At 39.0% G+C, this 16,787-nt stretch overlaps 1 protein-coding gene across 1 annotated transcript in view; it reads right to left on the reverse strand.

Annotated features, from left to right (window-relative positions):
* Nucleotides 1-16,787, reverse strand: part of abcb7 (ATP-binding cassette, sub-family B (MDR/TAP), member 7) — a 65,245-nt gene that overhangs the window by 22,227 nt on the left and 26,231 nt on the right. The window contains exons 4-11 of the mRNA XM_080187916.1: nt 14,551-14,670; nt 9,236-9,368; nt 6,539-6,807; nt 4,558-4,646; nt 4,372-4,459; nt 3,009-3,183; nt 2,143-2,300; nt 1,754-1,917 (exon numbers count right to left, since the gene is read on the reverse strand). Coding sequence (XP_080044042.1) covers nt 1,754-1,917; nt 2,143-2,300; nt 3,009-3,183; nt 4,372-4,459; nt 4,558-4,646; nt 6,539-6,807; nt 9,236-9,368; nt 14,551-14,670 — 1,196 coding nt within the window. The remainder of the gene's footprint in view (nt 1-1,753; nt 1,918-2,142; nt 2,301-3,008; nt 3,184-4,371; nt 4,460-4,557; nt 4,647-6,538; nt 6,808-9,235; nt 9,369-14,550; nt 14,671-16,787) is intronic.

Raw genomic sequence — 16,787 nt, forward strand, 5'->3', positions numbered from 1 at the left:
AAACCTTTCAGCTGATGACCTTCAAACAGAACTGATAAGAGTTCGAAAAAGAGGTAGGAGAGAGTTCATGTGAACCAGTTGGCTCAACGGATCTTTTTCTGTGCATTAGACTATGTAATTCTATGTACAGCTTTGCATAATGTTATTTGACATTTGAAGGAAAACAACATACATGGCTTAATGTTATTACTTCCTAACAGTATTTGGGAACTCTTTCAGGTTTTGTTTTAAAATACCTTTGTTTTATGAACATTAGTATACTGCTGCCTCAGTACAGTCTTACAAGATAGGGATAGGTAGACTGGTACTTAGAACTTATTTTCAAAATTTTGAATTACTTTTACTCATGTAAATTAATTACCCAGCAGATTAAACTTTCTGGACATCCATCAAGCCCAAAGTTTGGAAGAATTTGGTCAACAAATTAAACTTTGAAGATAATTCTGAAACTGGAGAAAGAAACAGAGGCAGAAAGGTTTAATGAATGAATAAATGTGTTGGGTCAAGGCAACTGGATACTCCGACATCAATTGTGGAGCAAAGAGAGTGGGGTGCACAGAAGGCCAGAGGCAAAGGGTTAAACAACTGTGGAGTGATTATAAACCAGGGCATCTTAGGGATTAAGAACAACGAGGCATGCAAGGACAAGGCTGTCTCAGTGTGAAGTAGGATATATGCCATGTGCTTGTGAAACACTGGGAGTTCAGGAAAGGTGATGAAAGGAACTTTCCAAGGAGAACATTGCAGATCAAGTGAAAGAAATACAAATAAAAACTTTGATAGTAGGAGAAGTGAGGTAAGGATGTAGGCTATTGATATTCAGGTGGTAAAAATTAATACACTAGGTGATAGAGTTTGAAGCTCATCTCTACAAAGGTAACAATACTAAGGATTTTGCATGACCGGGTTCAAATTGTGAAAATGGTCAGGAAGAGGGTTGGAATCAGTGCCATGAGAATGGAGTTAGGGCAGCATAGTGGAACAGTGGTTAGCATTGCTGCATCACAGCGCCAAGGACCCAGGTTTGATTCTAGCCTCAGGTGACTGCGTGGAGTTTGCACATTCTCTCCATGTCTGCGTGGGTTTCCTCCCACAATCCAAAGATGTATGGGATAGGTTGATTGGCCATGCTAAATTGCCCTATAGTGTCAGGGAACTAGAAGGATAAATATGTGGGGTTACAGGGATAGGACCTGGGTGGGATTGTTATCAGTGCAGGTTCAATGGGCCAAATGGCCATTTCTGCATTGTAGAGCTTCTATGGAGTTAATTGCGGAAACCAAATACTGTAGCTTTGGCCTTTCAAATCGTCTTGGGTTTTTTTTAAAAAAAACTTATTCAGAACATGACATAGACATCTGACACCCCTGTGCTAGCAGCTGAAATCACCAACGCTTTGCTGGTCAGAGGCTAACTGTTGATAAATGAATAACTAGAACAGCATTTTTAAAAGGTTGATTTTCAAATGAAAGAGAAACTAAAAGGAACAAGAAAAATTGCAGCAGCTACAGACTACTGTTTGTTAGAGAAGCCCCTGGTTCAACTTCTTAGGTAAATTGAACTAAGCAGTATTAGTGGGATCATTAGTCTGTTAAAAAAGGGCCCCGCTACTGACCATTACAGCCCAACTCCTGTCCATTAGTGAGTTTTGGGGGGGAACATGTGAGAAAGCATTCAAAATTCAAGAGATGAATAAACTAAAAAAAACCAAAAATTTTACATGCCAAGATTGCCAGTGTAAATGATCACCTACCCAGAACCACTGCCACCGACAATTGCCACTTTCTTTCCAGCAGGAACTTCAAAGGAGACTCCATCGAGGACTTTGTGACCATTGATATATTCAAAGTAAACATCTTCAAAAGTGATTGTAGATTTCGCAGGAGAAATCTGAAGTTCTGGGGCCTTTGCAATATCCTAAAAAGCCCCCACAAAAAAGTTGTTTTACTGAGTCAGAAGCAACACTCAGAGCAAATTAAAAACAGAAGGTGACACGCCATTGAGACATTCATAAAAATTGAACAAACAATCTCAAATTAAAGATTTTCAAATTAACTTATGGAATACTTGCACAATTTCTGGCTAAAAAACTGGAAGTTAAGAAAACTATACCATTGATTTTCAAGAACTATAACACTTTACCTTGATCTTTGAGTCAACACTCAGCAAGGTAAACAAAGTGTTCATGTCTATTAGCGCCTGTCGTGTCTCTCTATACACCGTGCCCAGGAAATTTAAGGGAAGAGACAATTGGAAAAGCAGTCCATTTACCATCACCAGGTCTCCAACTGTTAGTGCACCTATAAAAGAATAGGTTTTATATTGATTTAAATTCAATTCAACTTGAAGAAATATAAGCAATATGAATATGATCTGAATAGTGCATAACATTTGCATTATTCAGCTCAAAGGTGGTGAATTTAACTGGGTAGAAATGGGGATGTTCACTGATGATTTCACAATATTCAGTACCATTTGTAATTCCTCAGATACTGAAACACTCCATGTCAAAATGCAACATTCAGGCTTGGGCTGATAAATGACATGCACCATTCACTCACACAAGCTCGGCAATGCCCATCTCCAACAAGAAAGAATCCAACTCTATCTCCAAGACATTTAATGACATTACCATCAACCATCAACATTCTGAGGGTTACCCTCGATCAGAAATGAAACTGGACCAGCCATAACAAATACTGCGACTGCAAGCGCCGGTCCGAGGCTGAGAATTCCAAGGCAAATAATTTGCTTTCCCAAAAGCTGTCCACCATCTACGAGGCACAAGTCAAGTGTGTGATGGAATTCTCTCTACCTGCTTGGATGAATGTGGCTCCAAAAATACTCAAAAAGCTATGGGCTTGAACCCAACACATTGTCAATGAATTGTACAAATTATACATTAACTAACAGGAAAGGGAAAGAGAAGAACACCACACCAAAGGATAACTCATTCAAAAGTGCAGGCTATATATCTTTAAATACATTAGCCAGTTTGACTGGAGTACCTGAGAGGATGCCTTGACTTGCAAGTAACATGATTCCAGTCAGACCCAAGCTGAAGATAAGATTCTGACCAAAGTTCAGTGCTGCAAGACTTGAGGCTGTCTTCAGAGATGCAGTTTCATAAGTCTTCAAGTATCCATCATATTTCTCCGCTTCATATTTCTCATTGTTGAAATACTGCAAAAGAAATTTAAACCATGGGACTCATGCTAATTTAGAATGGGTTTGAACAATAAAAAAAAAACTTGCGTTTAGAGAAAACAAGAAACATGTAGAAGTCCAACTTTATGGCAGGCTTTCTTCAAAATGAAATGCCTCTTCCAAATGATGCACACTGAAATTACTCTCGCCTATTCTTTGGTTTTCTGCTTTGTTCTTTTCCCAAAGGCACTGGATCTTTGTTAGGTTATCTTATGGATGTCAGTCTCCAATAGCCTTCCAAATTTTTCACTTGTGCATTGGCTACATGGCAATTTAACTACAGGGGGCATCATGGCCAATACCAATTTTGTCATCCAATGATCAGCTTTAGAATTCATTGCATAACAATCAGCAGTAGGAACCTGGTTTAATTTTCTCCTCCTCAACATTGATGCATAGAATCCAAATTTTCTCTTCCTGCCAGAGCTTTAGTTATAGCGTCATAGACGTTTACAGCCAATGCATTGTCATCGCTAAAGGAGAGTGGTTTGTGGAATGGTGTAGATGTCCTACCACAGATCTACTGGTGAACCTTGTTCAGAGAGAGGGCTCATTTTGGTCGATGCTCTACCAACATTTGCTAAAGATAGATGCAATAAGGCCAGCCATTTCCATCCACCAGTCTGGCAGCAATCTAAAAACTAAAGACAAGAACTAAGGCCATCCAGGAGATTTCCTGCTCACTTCGTGTCAGCCAGTAGTACACAATGGCTGAAGATGCAAAAGGTGCAAAGAAAATTAGTAGAACATTATCTCATTTTCCCCAAGAAAGTTGACCCTCTCACAGAATCCCTACATTGCAGAATGAGGTCACTGTATAATTCCTGCATCCAAAACAGTCACTGCAGCAACTGAATTTACCAACTTTGTTTAATACGTATTTCTGGACATTCTAACAATCACAAACTTTGAAATACATAATTTAAATAGCCCACAGTTCATAAGGAAATCAGATGAAATGCAAACTCAATTTATACAGTTTTATTAATGCTAGGGGAAATGCTGGAGGTGTTAATTATTTTACAACACTTCTACATTACTGAGAACTGTAACAAAAGGGGAATATAACAATTCAAATTGTGTCATCTTAGAGCTGGATTTTCCTTTTGTTTTCAATACAAGACTGTCCAAAATTGTAAAAACACACAATTCAACACATCTAACCTTCACAGTCTCATAATTCAGGAGTGAGTCTATTGCAGCATTGCCTGCATCATTATCAGCCTTATTCATTTCGATTCGGAATCGAGTCCTGCAAGTGAGACATTAATATTGCAAAGTCACCAAGTAAAGACACTGGCAGGCATGAAGAAAACTATGAAATTAACAAATTTAACATTACTATAGTACCTCCACTGTGTGATGCCAATAGTAAAAGCTGAATACGCAGTTAAAGTCCCCAGTGTTATCAATGCATATTGTCCACCACATCTATAATACTGTAAGAAACATTAAAAAGGTGAAACATTTCCAGCTCATAATTTAACATTTATTATAGTCATATTCAACACTTATAATTAAAACAAAACAACTTTGGAAAATGCAGATTTTTGCATACAAGCTTGAATAATGTATTACAACATCAACACTGATTTGACCCACTGTGTTAATGAATAAACTTCCATTAGACAAGTGCCAGGTTATTTTATTTCTACGTAAGTGAGAAAGAGTCAATAAATTGGACCTAGCTCTTTCTTATTTTGGGGAAAAAAATCTTCATTCAATCCATTGGTCATAAAGGACTTTTGTACTTCCAAAGCACGTGATGAGATGCTATATTAACGCAAGATCTTTCTTCCTTCAGGATGATTAATACAAACTGTTACTGACTGCACAATAGTTGTAGACCAAAATTTAGTTTCCTGCTGCAGATTGGCTGACATCATAGAATGGATAGAAGAATTGTTACAGCACAGGATAAAGCCATTCAGCTTGTTGTGCCTGTGCCACATCTGTAAGAGCAACTCCATTAGCAACTCCTGCTGCCCTGCCTTTTACCCATGGCTCAGCAAATTTATTCTCTTTTTTGAAAATCACAACTGAATCATGAAAACATGCTGACCAATCTCAGCTGAATTACCACACTACTAATCTTTCCCATCTATTTTATCTGTATTTTTTAAATTGAGATGTTTACTGTCTCACAATGATTGAGTTGAGAAGCTAAGTGGCCTACAGTCACCAATTACTCTCTCAGTTTGTGATGGAAGTCACTTAAGATGATGCAGTGTATTTTGAATTTGGTAAACATTCTTAAACATTGCACACCTTTTTTAAAAAATTGCCTTCCACACCATGAAAACAAACATATTCATGTTTCCTCAGTCACAGACTAATTTCCCAGTGCATCAGCAGGAACGGTCAATGGTCATGGGCAACGGTGTACTGTGGACTGGGAGAATGAAGAGTCAGCTTGCAATTCCCTACGCGCCTATGTTTCCAAATTGAATGTCCAAGCAACATCTATACCTAGGAAAAGGACGCCATCCAAGGCCAGCTTTGCATGTCACTTGGCAGCTAATAACATTCGCTCCATCCCTGTCTGACGTTTCCATTTCTAAAGCTGATTTCCAGCAGCTTAGCTCCATTATTTACGCCCAACATTTTTGCCAGTGAATAAATTGTCCTAAGACTAGAGTTTTGCAATCACACCACGAACAATTGTCCTATTTTTTTCCTCACATTTTTGGAGTTCAAAGAAGTTAGTTTTTCAAATGGGCAATTGCTCTTGAATTTTTAGCCAATTTCCCTCTCCATGGCTACCTTTAATCACTCTCTATTTTACATCAAAACTGGTATTGCCAACTTCAGCAAAACTTTCCTCTCATTCCTTAAAAAAAATCTGCATCTTCTCCTTCCTCTTACATTATAATTATATTGAAATTACAACTATTGAAATTAAGAAAAATCACAATCTATTTTAACTCATTCTTTGCTGGGACCTCAAGCCTACAGCATTCCTTATCTCATTCAATTTTCCTTCCTCCTGCAAAACTAGGTTTCCAAAAACTCTGTCACTGATACACAAATTTCTGATTTACCCAGTTAGTTTTCAACCTTGGCAGCACCTGCCTATGAACCATCACTCTTTCATTTTATTTTCCTCGGTCAAAAATATGACAATATTGGCAGAAGATCCAGGAGATTTCCTGCTCACTTCTTGTCAGCCGGTAGTACACAATGGCTGAGGATGCATAAGGTGCAAAGAAAATTAACAGAACATTTTCTCATCTTCCCCAAGAAATGGTTTCTGTAATTCAGAAATACATTAGTGGCTGATTATCCTCTGCACTATTTCATCTACCAAAACCAGATCAAGTGCAAAACTTACCAGGATGCCACTGACAAGCAGTACTTCAAAGATGGTGGGACCTAGATTAAACACCAAGGCGCTCAGCACAAAACTGATACCTCTAGTCCCTCTGTCGATGGCTTTTGAGAGTGCACCCGTCTGCCTGCTGAGATGGAAACTCAAATCTAAGTTGTGCAAGTGCAGGAAGACATTTTTGGCTATTCGCCTGATAGAACTTTGAGCTACTTTGCCAAAGACAGCATTCCGGAGTTCATTGAAGGCGGCTGCACAAACTCTCGAAACACCATCTGCAAAGGAATTTCAGAAGATTTGAATTGGCTTTTTGAAACATATATATCATCATTTCAAGGTTACTTCCTGCATGGAGAGATTGTGGTCTTTGTCACACATGCGTTGCATTAGCAAAAATGCAGCACAACCATTATTTTACAGGTTGCTGAGCGCCACATACCAAAAGGAACACAAACTTCAACAATTGTTAACTCAGTTGATCCAGTGGGGTCACAAGGAGTATATTACAAATGGCTTCATCACTACTGGCTTTGGGCCAGGACAGGATAGATATTGGAAAGTTGCTGATAACGCTGGTGATCAGCAGAGGATATAAATAGATTGGAGATCTGGGCACAGAAACGGCAAATGGAATTTAATCTGGGCAAATGTGAGGTGATGCATTTTGGAGGATCAAGTTTAGGTATGGATTATACTGCAAATTTATTTATTTTTTATTCATTTGTGGGATATGGGCATCATTGACTGACCAGTATTTATTGCCCATCGCTGGTTGCCCAAGAGCAATTGAAAGTCAACCACACTGCTGTAGCTCTGGAGTCACATGTAGGCCAGATCAGGTAACGATGGCCGATTTCCTTCCCTAAACGGACATTGCCATGTGGGTTTTTCTGACAATTGACAATGCTTTCATGGTCATCTAGATATTTTTCATTGAATACAAATTCCACCATCTGCCGTGGCAGGATTTGAACCCGGGTCCCCAGAACATTAGCTAAGTTTCTGGATTCCTAGCGATAGTATCACTAGGCCATCGCCTCTCCTTATGACAGAGCCCTTAGGAATATTAAAATACAGCGTGATCTGGGCATTCAGATCCACAGTTCCCTAAAAGTGGCAGCACAGGTGGCCAAGGTGATTAAGACAGCATATGGCATACTTGCCTTCATCAGCTGGGGCACTGAGTACAAAAGTTGGGAAATAATGTTGCAGTTATATACAATCTTGGTTAGGCCGCATTTGGAGTATTGCAATTCCGGTAATTACACCAGCAAAAGGATGTGAAAGTTTTGGAAAGGTGCAAAGAAGGTTCACCAGGATGTTGCCTGGTCTCAAGGATGTTGGTTATGAGGTTGAATAAACTAGTATTGTTTTCACTGGAAAGATGGAAACTGAGGTCTACAAAACTACGAGAGGTATAGACAGGATGGATAGTCAGAGGCTTTTTCCCAGGGTGGAAGTGTCAATTACAAGGGGGCACAGTTCAAGGTAAGAGGGGGAAGTTTAAGATATGCGAGGGAAGTTTTCCATGCAGAGTGTGGTGGATGCTTAAATCAATCTGCAAGAGGTGGTGATGGTGGTGGAAGCAGGCACATTAGCCACATTTAAACAGTTTCTGAATGGGTATATGAATAGGGAGGGAACAGAGGAATACGGACCAAGGGCAGAAGGTTTTTTCTTTTGTTTAGCTAGGGCATCATGATTAGCACAGGCTTGGAGGGCCGAAGGGCCTACTCCTGTGCTGTACTTTTCTTTGGAAAGTATTTCTGCACCGCCCCGTGAGTCCGACAATAACTATGCTCATGTTGATCAATAATTGTTGTCTCAAATGCTTTTACCGGCATAGACCACCATATTCCCCATTAAAATTCATATGTTACTAACTGCGGCTTGGATAAGATACCGAAGGACAACTTGCACGTGGGTAACTGCAACTCAACAAGAGGTCAAAACCCTTAAGGGAGAAATATCAGAGAAGGAATGACAAATGCTAAGCATTCTCAAAATGAAGGTATAATTGGCACAGAAGACATATGGTCAAGACCTTTGCTGATTCTTTGTGAATAATGGATCCAGCACTGCAGTAAAGTGAAATGATCAGAATGGCCAGTGTTGTAAATTTCATGTTGTGCTGCAGTAGCCTCATGGATTTTTCACCTATTCTAATTCTCCATATTATCCAATTCTGTCTATATCCATTTGACAGAGGGAGAATTTCAGGCCTCTAAGGAAAGAGCAGGGGAGTGGGCTAACTGGATAGCTCTAGCAAAAAGCCAACACAAACTATTTGGTGGAAAAACCTGCTTTTATTCTACATGGTTCTCCAACACCATTACAGCTTCTACCACAACAGCGAAACAAACTAAGAATTGAGTCATCATGAAGTGGACTCAAGGTCCCACCCTACTTGTGTATTCTCAAACAAACATTTTAAACTGCAAATCCATTACTCTTTCAGATATAATACCCTGTCATATTGCCTCGCTTTCTTCTTTTCGCAACAGCAGCATGATTTACATGTATTTTGATATAATCTGTAAACTCAAATCACTACATCAAGATACTACTGCACATTATAATATAAATTTATGCAAAGTGAAAAAAAATCTCTGCAATTCTCTTGCCAGAAACATTTGCTACTCATTGCAACCTGCACTGTAAGAAAGTCAACATCTGTCAAGCAAATTAAAATATTTTACTTACAGCCAATAAGGACAGCTGTTGCCATGGTGATGACTGTACTAGTTGCATCATTCAGGTTCAAAACACTACCTGACATTTGGTTGAGTTCATCTACTGCATATTTAAACATGAAGGGAACCATTATATTCATGAGCTGCGAAGACACAGGAACAAACATTACAAAAGGTTGAACACTATACCTAGTGAATAATTTGACTGATTTACAGCTTCCTGAATAAAGGTCCTGGAGGCACTTTGAAATGTCAAGTCCTTAGTGCTGTAGAAAGTTGGCAGTGAAGATTTAATTCACTGTAACATCTAATAGCTGGCAGCTGATGCTAGTATTATCATTGCTTCACTGTATTTACATGTCTGCGTTTAACAACAAAGAGGCTGACAGCTGCAGCTTCTTTAATATGTATTAAAGTACACAGTTGCACCTTTGGTTGTCCTATTTTAAAACAAATAATACAATCATAAAAATACAATGCCAGTCTTTACATTTAAAAAAAAATCTCACTTACAGCTTGATGCAGGTACCTACTGTATACTGCGAAATCAGGGCAAAAATTGTAACCCCCACCAACCCTACAGATTGCAGACCTCTGCTAATGCCATTCCTTATCACATCACCAACAGATGCCCCAGTGCAATATTCAGTAGATCCAGGTCTATTTCCCTAAGTTCTTTCAGTTTCCCTCCAAGTTTCAGAAATCATAAATTAGATGGGCCAAATGGTCTCCTTTTGTGCTGGAATCATTCTTATCACTGTTAGGCCAGAAAGAGGCGAGAATTAAAAAAAAGAGAAATGATGAATTTTATTGTTCCTCTGTATTTACTTCACAACAGGATCTCAGAAAATGGCAGCTGTGGATTTTGATTTTGAAAGCGCAGACAGATATTCATTTTTTAATAGTGCCAGACCAATTAAACTTTGGGAGGCCTATGGCGGAAAGAAAATAACTCCATGTGATCACATTCTGCAGATGTAGTCAGTGATAGGAATCGCCCAGTAAGCCGTAGGCACAGATGTCGGACTCATTTCTTGCTATGTTCCCACCCTCTTTTGCTGATAGGATATGAACAAAAGCATAACGCATGACTTAAAAGGAAAGCAAAAATAAACACTTCAGAATCTGTAGGGATGGCACTTGCGATGTGAAATTATTGGAAAATTTTTCACATCAGGATTTTCCCAGGTAAATTAGGAATTAGCAGCTGCCTCAGATAGTGAGAAAAGCGTTTTTGGAAAATAAATGTTGACACATTCCACATCAGAATCACACTAGTTAATTGAATTACTGTGCGGCAACATTACTCAAAAGCCCTTCCGCCTCAGCAGAATCTGCTATAAGCTGAGGCTTCAGATTCACTCAAAACTCTCAGGAACAACAAGCAGCAGAGAAAATGGCAAAACGTGCCATGAATAGAAGAAGAGGAATCACACACCTAAGGGGAAGCTAGGTAAATACAGAAGGGAGAAAAAGATATAGGATCGGGTGAGATGAAGTGGGAGAGCATTGAGGCCAGCATAGATCTACTGTTAAGTTGCATAGCATTTCTGTGCTTTTAAATTCTAGTACATCAAACACAAGCTAAGTAAGGAAAACAGTCACTCCCTGCAAGTTAACATCTCTTCTGTCCAACCCATTTAAAACTTCATAAAGCCACAGTACTCTGTAATTTCCTGATGACCAAGTCCCAGACAATGCCTTGCCCAAAGACAACTCTCAAGAAATGTTCAACATATCACCAGTGATTCAATGGCTGTCTATACATCAAATCTGAAATGTAACAAGTTCCTAACTGTAAATATGACTGCAGTGGGCGGTAACAAAGGCCAGGTAATACTGCTTAAAAGGAGGAAAATAAACCCCAATAGTTGTATTTTAATGAATTCCATTCAACTGTTAAATGCAGCCTGAAATAGCCCTGGCTCACATTACAAGACATGAAATAAGAGTAACAGATTTATGCTGGAACCCAAATTTGGTTAACATCTGATAACTCTGGACTATCCCACTGTGCACCTGGTTGGCCTTCCACATTCTATCTGCAGTAAAAGACATCCAAAACTCTGATGGCCATGGTCCTCACTCAGACCCAGACCCATCATTCGTGGGCTTACTGACCCAATACCAGTTCCTAGGTTAATCAGTGTTTAGATTTTAAAATTCTCATTTTTTTTCCCTCAAATCTTTAACTGGCCTTGTCCCAACCCATCTCTAATCTCCTCCAGCCCCAGGATCCTCCAAGGGTTCTGCACTCCTCTGATTTTGGTCTCTTGTGCATCACCAATTTTAATTGATCTACAATAGGTGGCCATACCTTCAAGACCCAGAACTCTGGAATTTCCTCCCTAAACCCCCTCTACCTCCACAATGCTCCTTAAAAGTTACCTCTGACTTCCACCTGTCTTAATATCTCCTTGTGGCTCAGTGTCAAAAATTGTATTTGATAACACTCCTGAGAGAAACTTTGAGATGTTTTGCTAGATTAAAGATTCTACACAAATATAAACTCTCGTTGAAAACTCAGTAGAATGGATGCCCAATAACAAGCTTGCTGATAGCTAATGGCAAAGATTGAAACCATGAATTATTCTTGGAATCTCTAAAGTCTACCAGTGGCGTTAACGAATAGGGAATGTCAAGAAGCCAGTCAGGCATTGGATTTTTGTTTGGTTAACTGATCCAATGATGAAATTTAACACTCGCTAGTGAGGTAAACAGTAGTCAACTTGTTTAATTGCATAATTAACAGATTAAAAGACCTACTGTGCATATGGATTGCCAGGCGCATACTTAATATACACAAGAGAGCAAGCTTCCATAGAAACAGATGAGAAAAATAGTCACATGCTAAAATCACATGATGCATTTTCAAGTGGAACAGACTGTATTCCTTAAATTAGGGATCAAGTTAAAAATAAAATATACATCAGGACAGCAACAATAAACAAGTTTTAAAACTGCACATCAATTCAGATTAACATTTAAAATTAGGATCACCACAGAGTTTGTAATAAAAAAAATTCCATACATGTAAAAAACAGAGAATGCCACAGTGCATCGTATAATGAGATTTATTCCATGAGGACTGAAGACCTAATTGCTTAGGGGCAATGCAGTCATGTGGATATTATGTAAATTACATTCCCACGTGAATAAAGTTAGTATTTCAGGGCACAGGGTATACAGTTAATTTCAAATAACTACACTTGATAACTGTAAATAGAATACCAGCATCATTTTGGAATGCATCTTTAATGAGAAAAATTGTGTTTTACCTCGAAAGCACAGAAAAAAGGTTTCAGCAATAATTGGACAGACTGCAGATTTTAATTATAATTCCTATTTTGATCAGGATAAGTTTGGCAAATATAGTGCACTATCTTCTAATACATAATTAAATATTAGACTCCATTTGTTGTCAAAAGTAAATATCCCCATTTAAAATCACTCTCAGATTCTGAAAGAGATTAACATTGTGGATAGATCTCTAAAGGTTCTGAGGAGAGACGTCTACTTGAAATATTCACCTCTCTAATTCAGATGCTAACAACTCTCACTGTATATTTCTAACATTTCTGTCTCACAGAATCATATAATAGTTTACAGTACAGGAGACCATTTGGCCTGGTATAGCTGCACTGTTTATCCAAAGGAGCAATTTACCTAGTGTCTCTCTCCAGCCTTCTCTCAGGGGTAGAAAAGGTTGTCTTAGGCACACTATTTTCTATGCCTTTGCCTCATGAATGGAACTTTTCCACAAAATCCTATTTCAGTGCAAAGTTGTATGTACATTTGTTCCCCTTTGCCTTTTTATTTTTCAGTTTCCGGCCTCCACAAAAGTAATTCCGTCGAACAAGGCAAACAAGGCCAAGACTTGACAACAATGGATGCCAATATGCCTTGATTAATTAGCTACAAGAAACAATGCTTCAACGTGTAAACCAGAAAATCAAACCATCATACTAAACTCTATTAATAACTTTGGGGAATGGGGAGGACAGAGTTACATTGGGCAATAATCAAGCTCAGGAACTTTATCCTCTGGCGTTATGCTCACAACTATTCCTTTTCCCATACGCCTTTAATAGTTAACGTGCACCTTTGTGCACCAATCATTGGTTCATGTTGGAGAACACATAGCATTATTGGCCGGGCAAAAAAATCACCACAAAATTTAAAGCTGCATTTAAAGCATAACCTTCTGCAGGAAAGCTGAGAAGCAACACAATTTCCACCCCCACTGCCACCCTTAACCCCCATCCCCCAAACAAAACATGGATTGTTTTTCTGACCAAAAGTAGCAATCTCCGCTTTCCTTTAGATTTCATTTTCTTAAGTTGTTGTTCCCCCAACCCCATGCCAACACTATAGTTAAGAAAGCCCACCAATGCCTCCACTTTCTCAGAAGACTAAGGAAATTTGGCAAGTTAGTTACGACACTCACCAACTTTTATAGATGCACCACAGAAAGCATTCTTTCTGGTTGTATCACAGCTTGGTATGGCTCTTGCTCTGTCCAAGCTCGCAAAAAACTAGAGGGTGGTGAACTAAGCCCAGTCCATCATGCAAACCAGCCTTCCATCCATTGACTCTGTCTACACTTCCCCCGCCTTGGAAAAGCAGCCAGCATAATTAAGGACTCCACACACCCCGGACATACTCTCTTCCAGCTCCTTCCATTGGGATAAAGATACAAAAGTCTGAGGTCATGTACAAACCAACTCAAGAACAGATTCTTCCCTGTTACTGTCAGACTTTTGAATGGACCTACCTCGCACTAAGTTGATAGTTCTCTACATCCTAGCTAGGAATGTAACATTACATTCTGCACACTCTCTTCTCTATGGACTGTATGCTTTGTCTGTATAGCACGCAAGAAACGATACTTTTCACTGTATACTAATACATGTGGCAATAATAAATTAAATCAGAGCTTCCATTTTGAAGTCCCAACCTGATATATTAGTTGGGAGATTAAAATGTCACCCTATCCATTTCAAAGTTGATCAAATGCAACAGCAAAATTGCGAAGTGAACAGAATTTACTTAGTTGTGGAAATGGAGTTATAACAACTCCACTAATGTGTAACATAACCCTTTGCAAAGAGAAGTCCCATTCTGGCTTTGTTACTAACAATGGGACTAAATTCCCTCAATTTAAACCAACATCAAGCTGTTCACTACGCTGGATTAATAAAATATGAAATGACATTACCGTAAAGGAATTTATTGAAAAATCTATACATTCACAAAGAAGCATGAGGGCACAATAAAAATGGTTACAAAACACAGCATATTCTTAAAATATGACAAATTACTGACCTTCGCCGCACCTAAAAGACCGAGAGATATAGCCACTCTGGCACGAAGATCAGGCCTATCTTTTGGCCAAACATGTGTAAACATAGCTGAGAGAATTTTTCCTGTATCAACATCTTTGAACTGAAAGATAAATTTTCCAAATTAGGACATTTTCAAACTTAAATAATGGATTAGCAAGGGCTAATGACATCACGTTTCTAGTTTGTAAGAGTGACTGAACAGACAATCTAAATTATCTTATTTAACAGAAGCTGCAGCTGCTGAGTCATTTTTGTGGTATAGAATTGTATCACTACAAATTTAACTAAGAGTTGGGTTCAGCAAGTCTAATGTTGCAACTCAATAGGTATAAAAATAATCAAATGAATTAAACAAAGCATTTTAAATTACTTTTAATCATATAATTTTTGAAATAAGATCTAATGAGGCAGCATCTTAAAAATACTAGGATATTGAGAGATAGTAGTCCTTTATAGACAAAAAATTCAAAGCTCGTTTTAAGTTTATTTATTTGTGTCACAAATAGGGTTACATTAACACTGCAATGAAGCTACTGTGAAAATAGACACCACACTCCGGTTCTATTCGAGTACAATGAGGAGAATTTAGCATGGCCAATGCACCTAACCAGCATGTCTTTTGGACTGTGGGTGGAAACCAGAGCATCTGGAGGAAACTCACACAGACACAGGGAGAACATGAAGACTCCGCACAGACAGTGACCTAAGCCAGGAATCGAACTTGGGCTCTGGTGCTGCGAGGCTGCAGTGCTAACCACTGTGCCGCCAAAGACAACACAAACCTACATTTTGTATAACATTTTCTATATTTGCATGAAATGGCAAAAATTTAAAGAACTAACAGACTTAAAAATAATGTGCAGCAATACTAACTAACTATGGCCTAGATTTTGAAGTAGTTACAACACGAACTGTCAGCTTTCACTGTCATTACTCCTCTGAAACTCTCAGTAACTTCAGGAGTCTGCACACTCAATTAAACACAAAACCAAAAGTAACTGACTTTATACTTCCCCACACGGTGTGCAGTTGATGCCACACATACTGGTGGCATGGTACTGCACATTGGGCAGCACGGTAGCACAGTGGTTAGCACTGCTGCTTCACAGCTCCAGGGGCCGGGGTTCGATTCCCGGCTTGGGTCACTGTCTGTGTGGAGTTTGTACATTCTCCTCATGTCTGCGTAGATTTCCTCTGGATGCTCCAGTTTCCTCCCACAGTCCAAAGATGTGCAGGTTAGGTTGATTGGCCATGCCAAAAAAAATTGCCCTTAGTGTCCTGAGATGTGTAGGCTATAGGGATTAGTGGATACATATGTACAGATATGCAGGTAGGGCCTGGGTGGGATTGTGGTCAGTGCAGACTCGATGGGCCAGATAGTCTCTTTCTGTACTGTAGGGATTCTATGATTCTATACTGCAATGAAGTAGAAAGCACCAAGCTGCCAAAAACCTGTTCCTTTACGCTATTAGTTTTGAGGTTTAGAAACCTTTGAAAAAGTTACGCCTGGTAGAAGAAGTGTAATTGGATTTTTAATTATGTACTAAGGTCATAACTACCGATGAACAATGCGTCTGAAGGCAAAATACCGCGGGTGCTGGAATCTGAATCAATAACAGAAAATACTGGAAAATCTCAGCAGGTCTGACAGCGTCTGTGGAGAGAGAACAGAGCCAATGTTTCGAGCCAGGGTGACCCTTCATCAGGTTTTCCTGCATTTTCTGTTTTTGCTGAACAATGTGTCCATGAAAACCTAATCTTACATTTGTGGAATGTCAAAGTTGTCCAGTTTGATGTTTTCTTATTTTTTTAAAATTAATTTTTTAAAGTTTGAAGCTTTACTTTTATCCCAATCGATTATTTTAAATTTTGATCAAAATGAGAAACTCAGTAATTTTTACTTCTCGGTTTGCTGTGAGATTTCTTGCTTACCCTCCCTGATGACACCGCAGGCATTGGAAACCTAGAGACCTGGTACCTAATTCACAAACTATCCCTCACATCTTTTGACTGTGGGGGGGGAAACCAGAGCACCCAGAGGAAACCCACGCAGACACGAGGAGAATGTGCAAACTCCACACAGACAGTGACCCAAGCCGGGAATCGAGCTCTTCTAAGTTGGGATAGGATCACCTCTTTGTTTAGTTTCTGTTATAGTAGTAGGATCATTTTCCATTTCAAAGCTGTCATTCACAAATAGAATGTAGAACACCACAG

This window comes from Carcharhinus amblyrhynchos, chromosome 4, assembly GCF_965287045.1.
Source record: "Carcharhinus amblyrhynchos chromosome 4, sCarAmb.v2.hapA, whole genome shotgun sequence".
Lineage (NCBI taxonomy): Eukaryota > Metazoa > Chordata > Chondrichthyes > Carcharhiniformes > Carcharhinidae > Carcharhinus > Carcharhinus amblyrhynchos.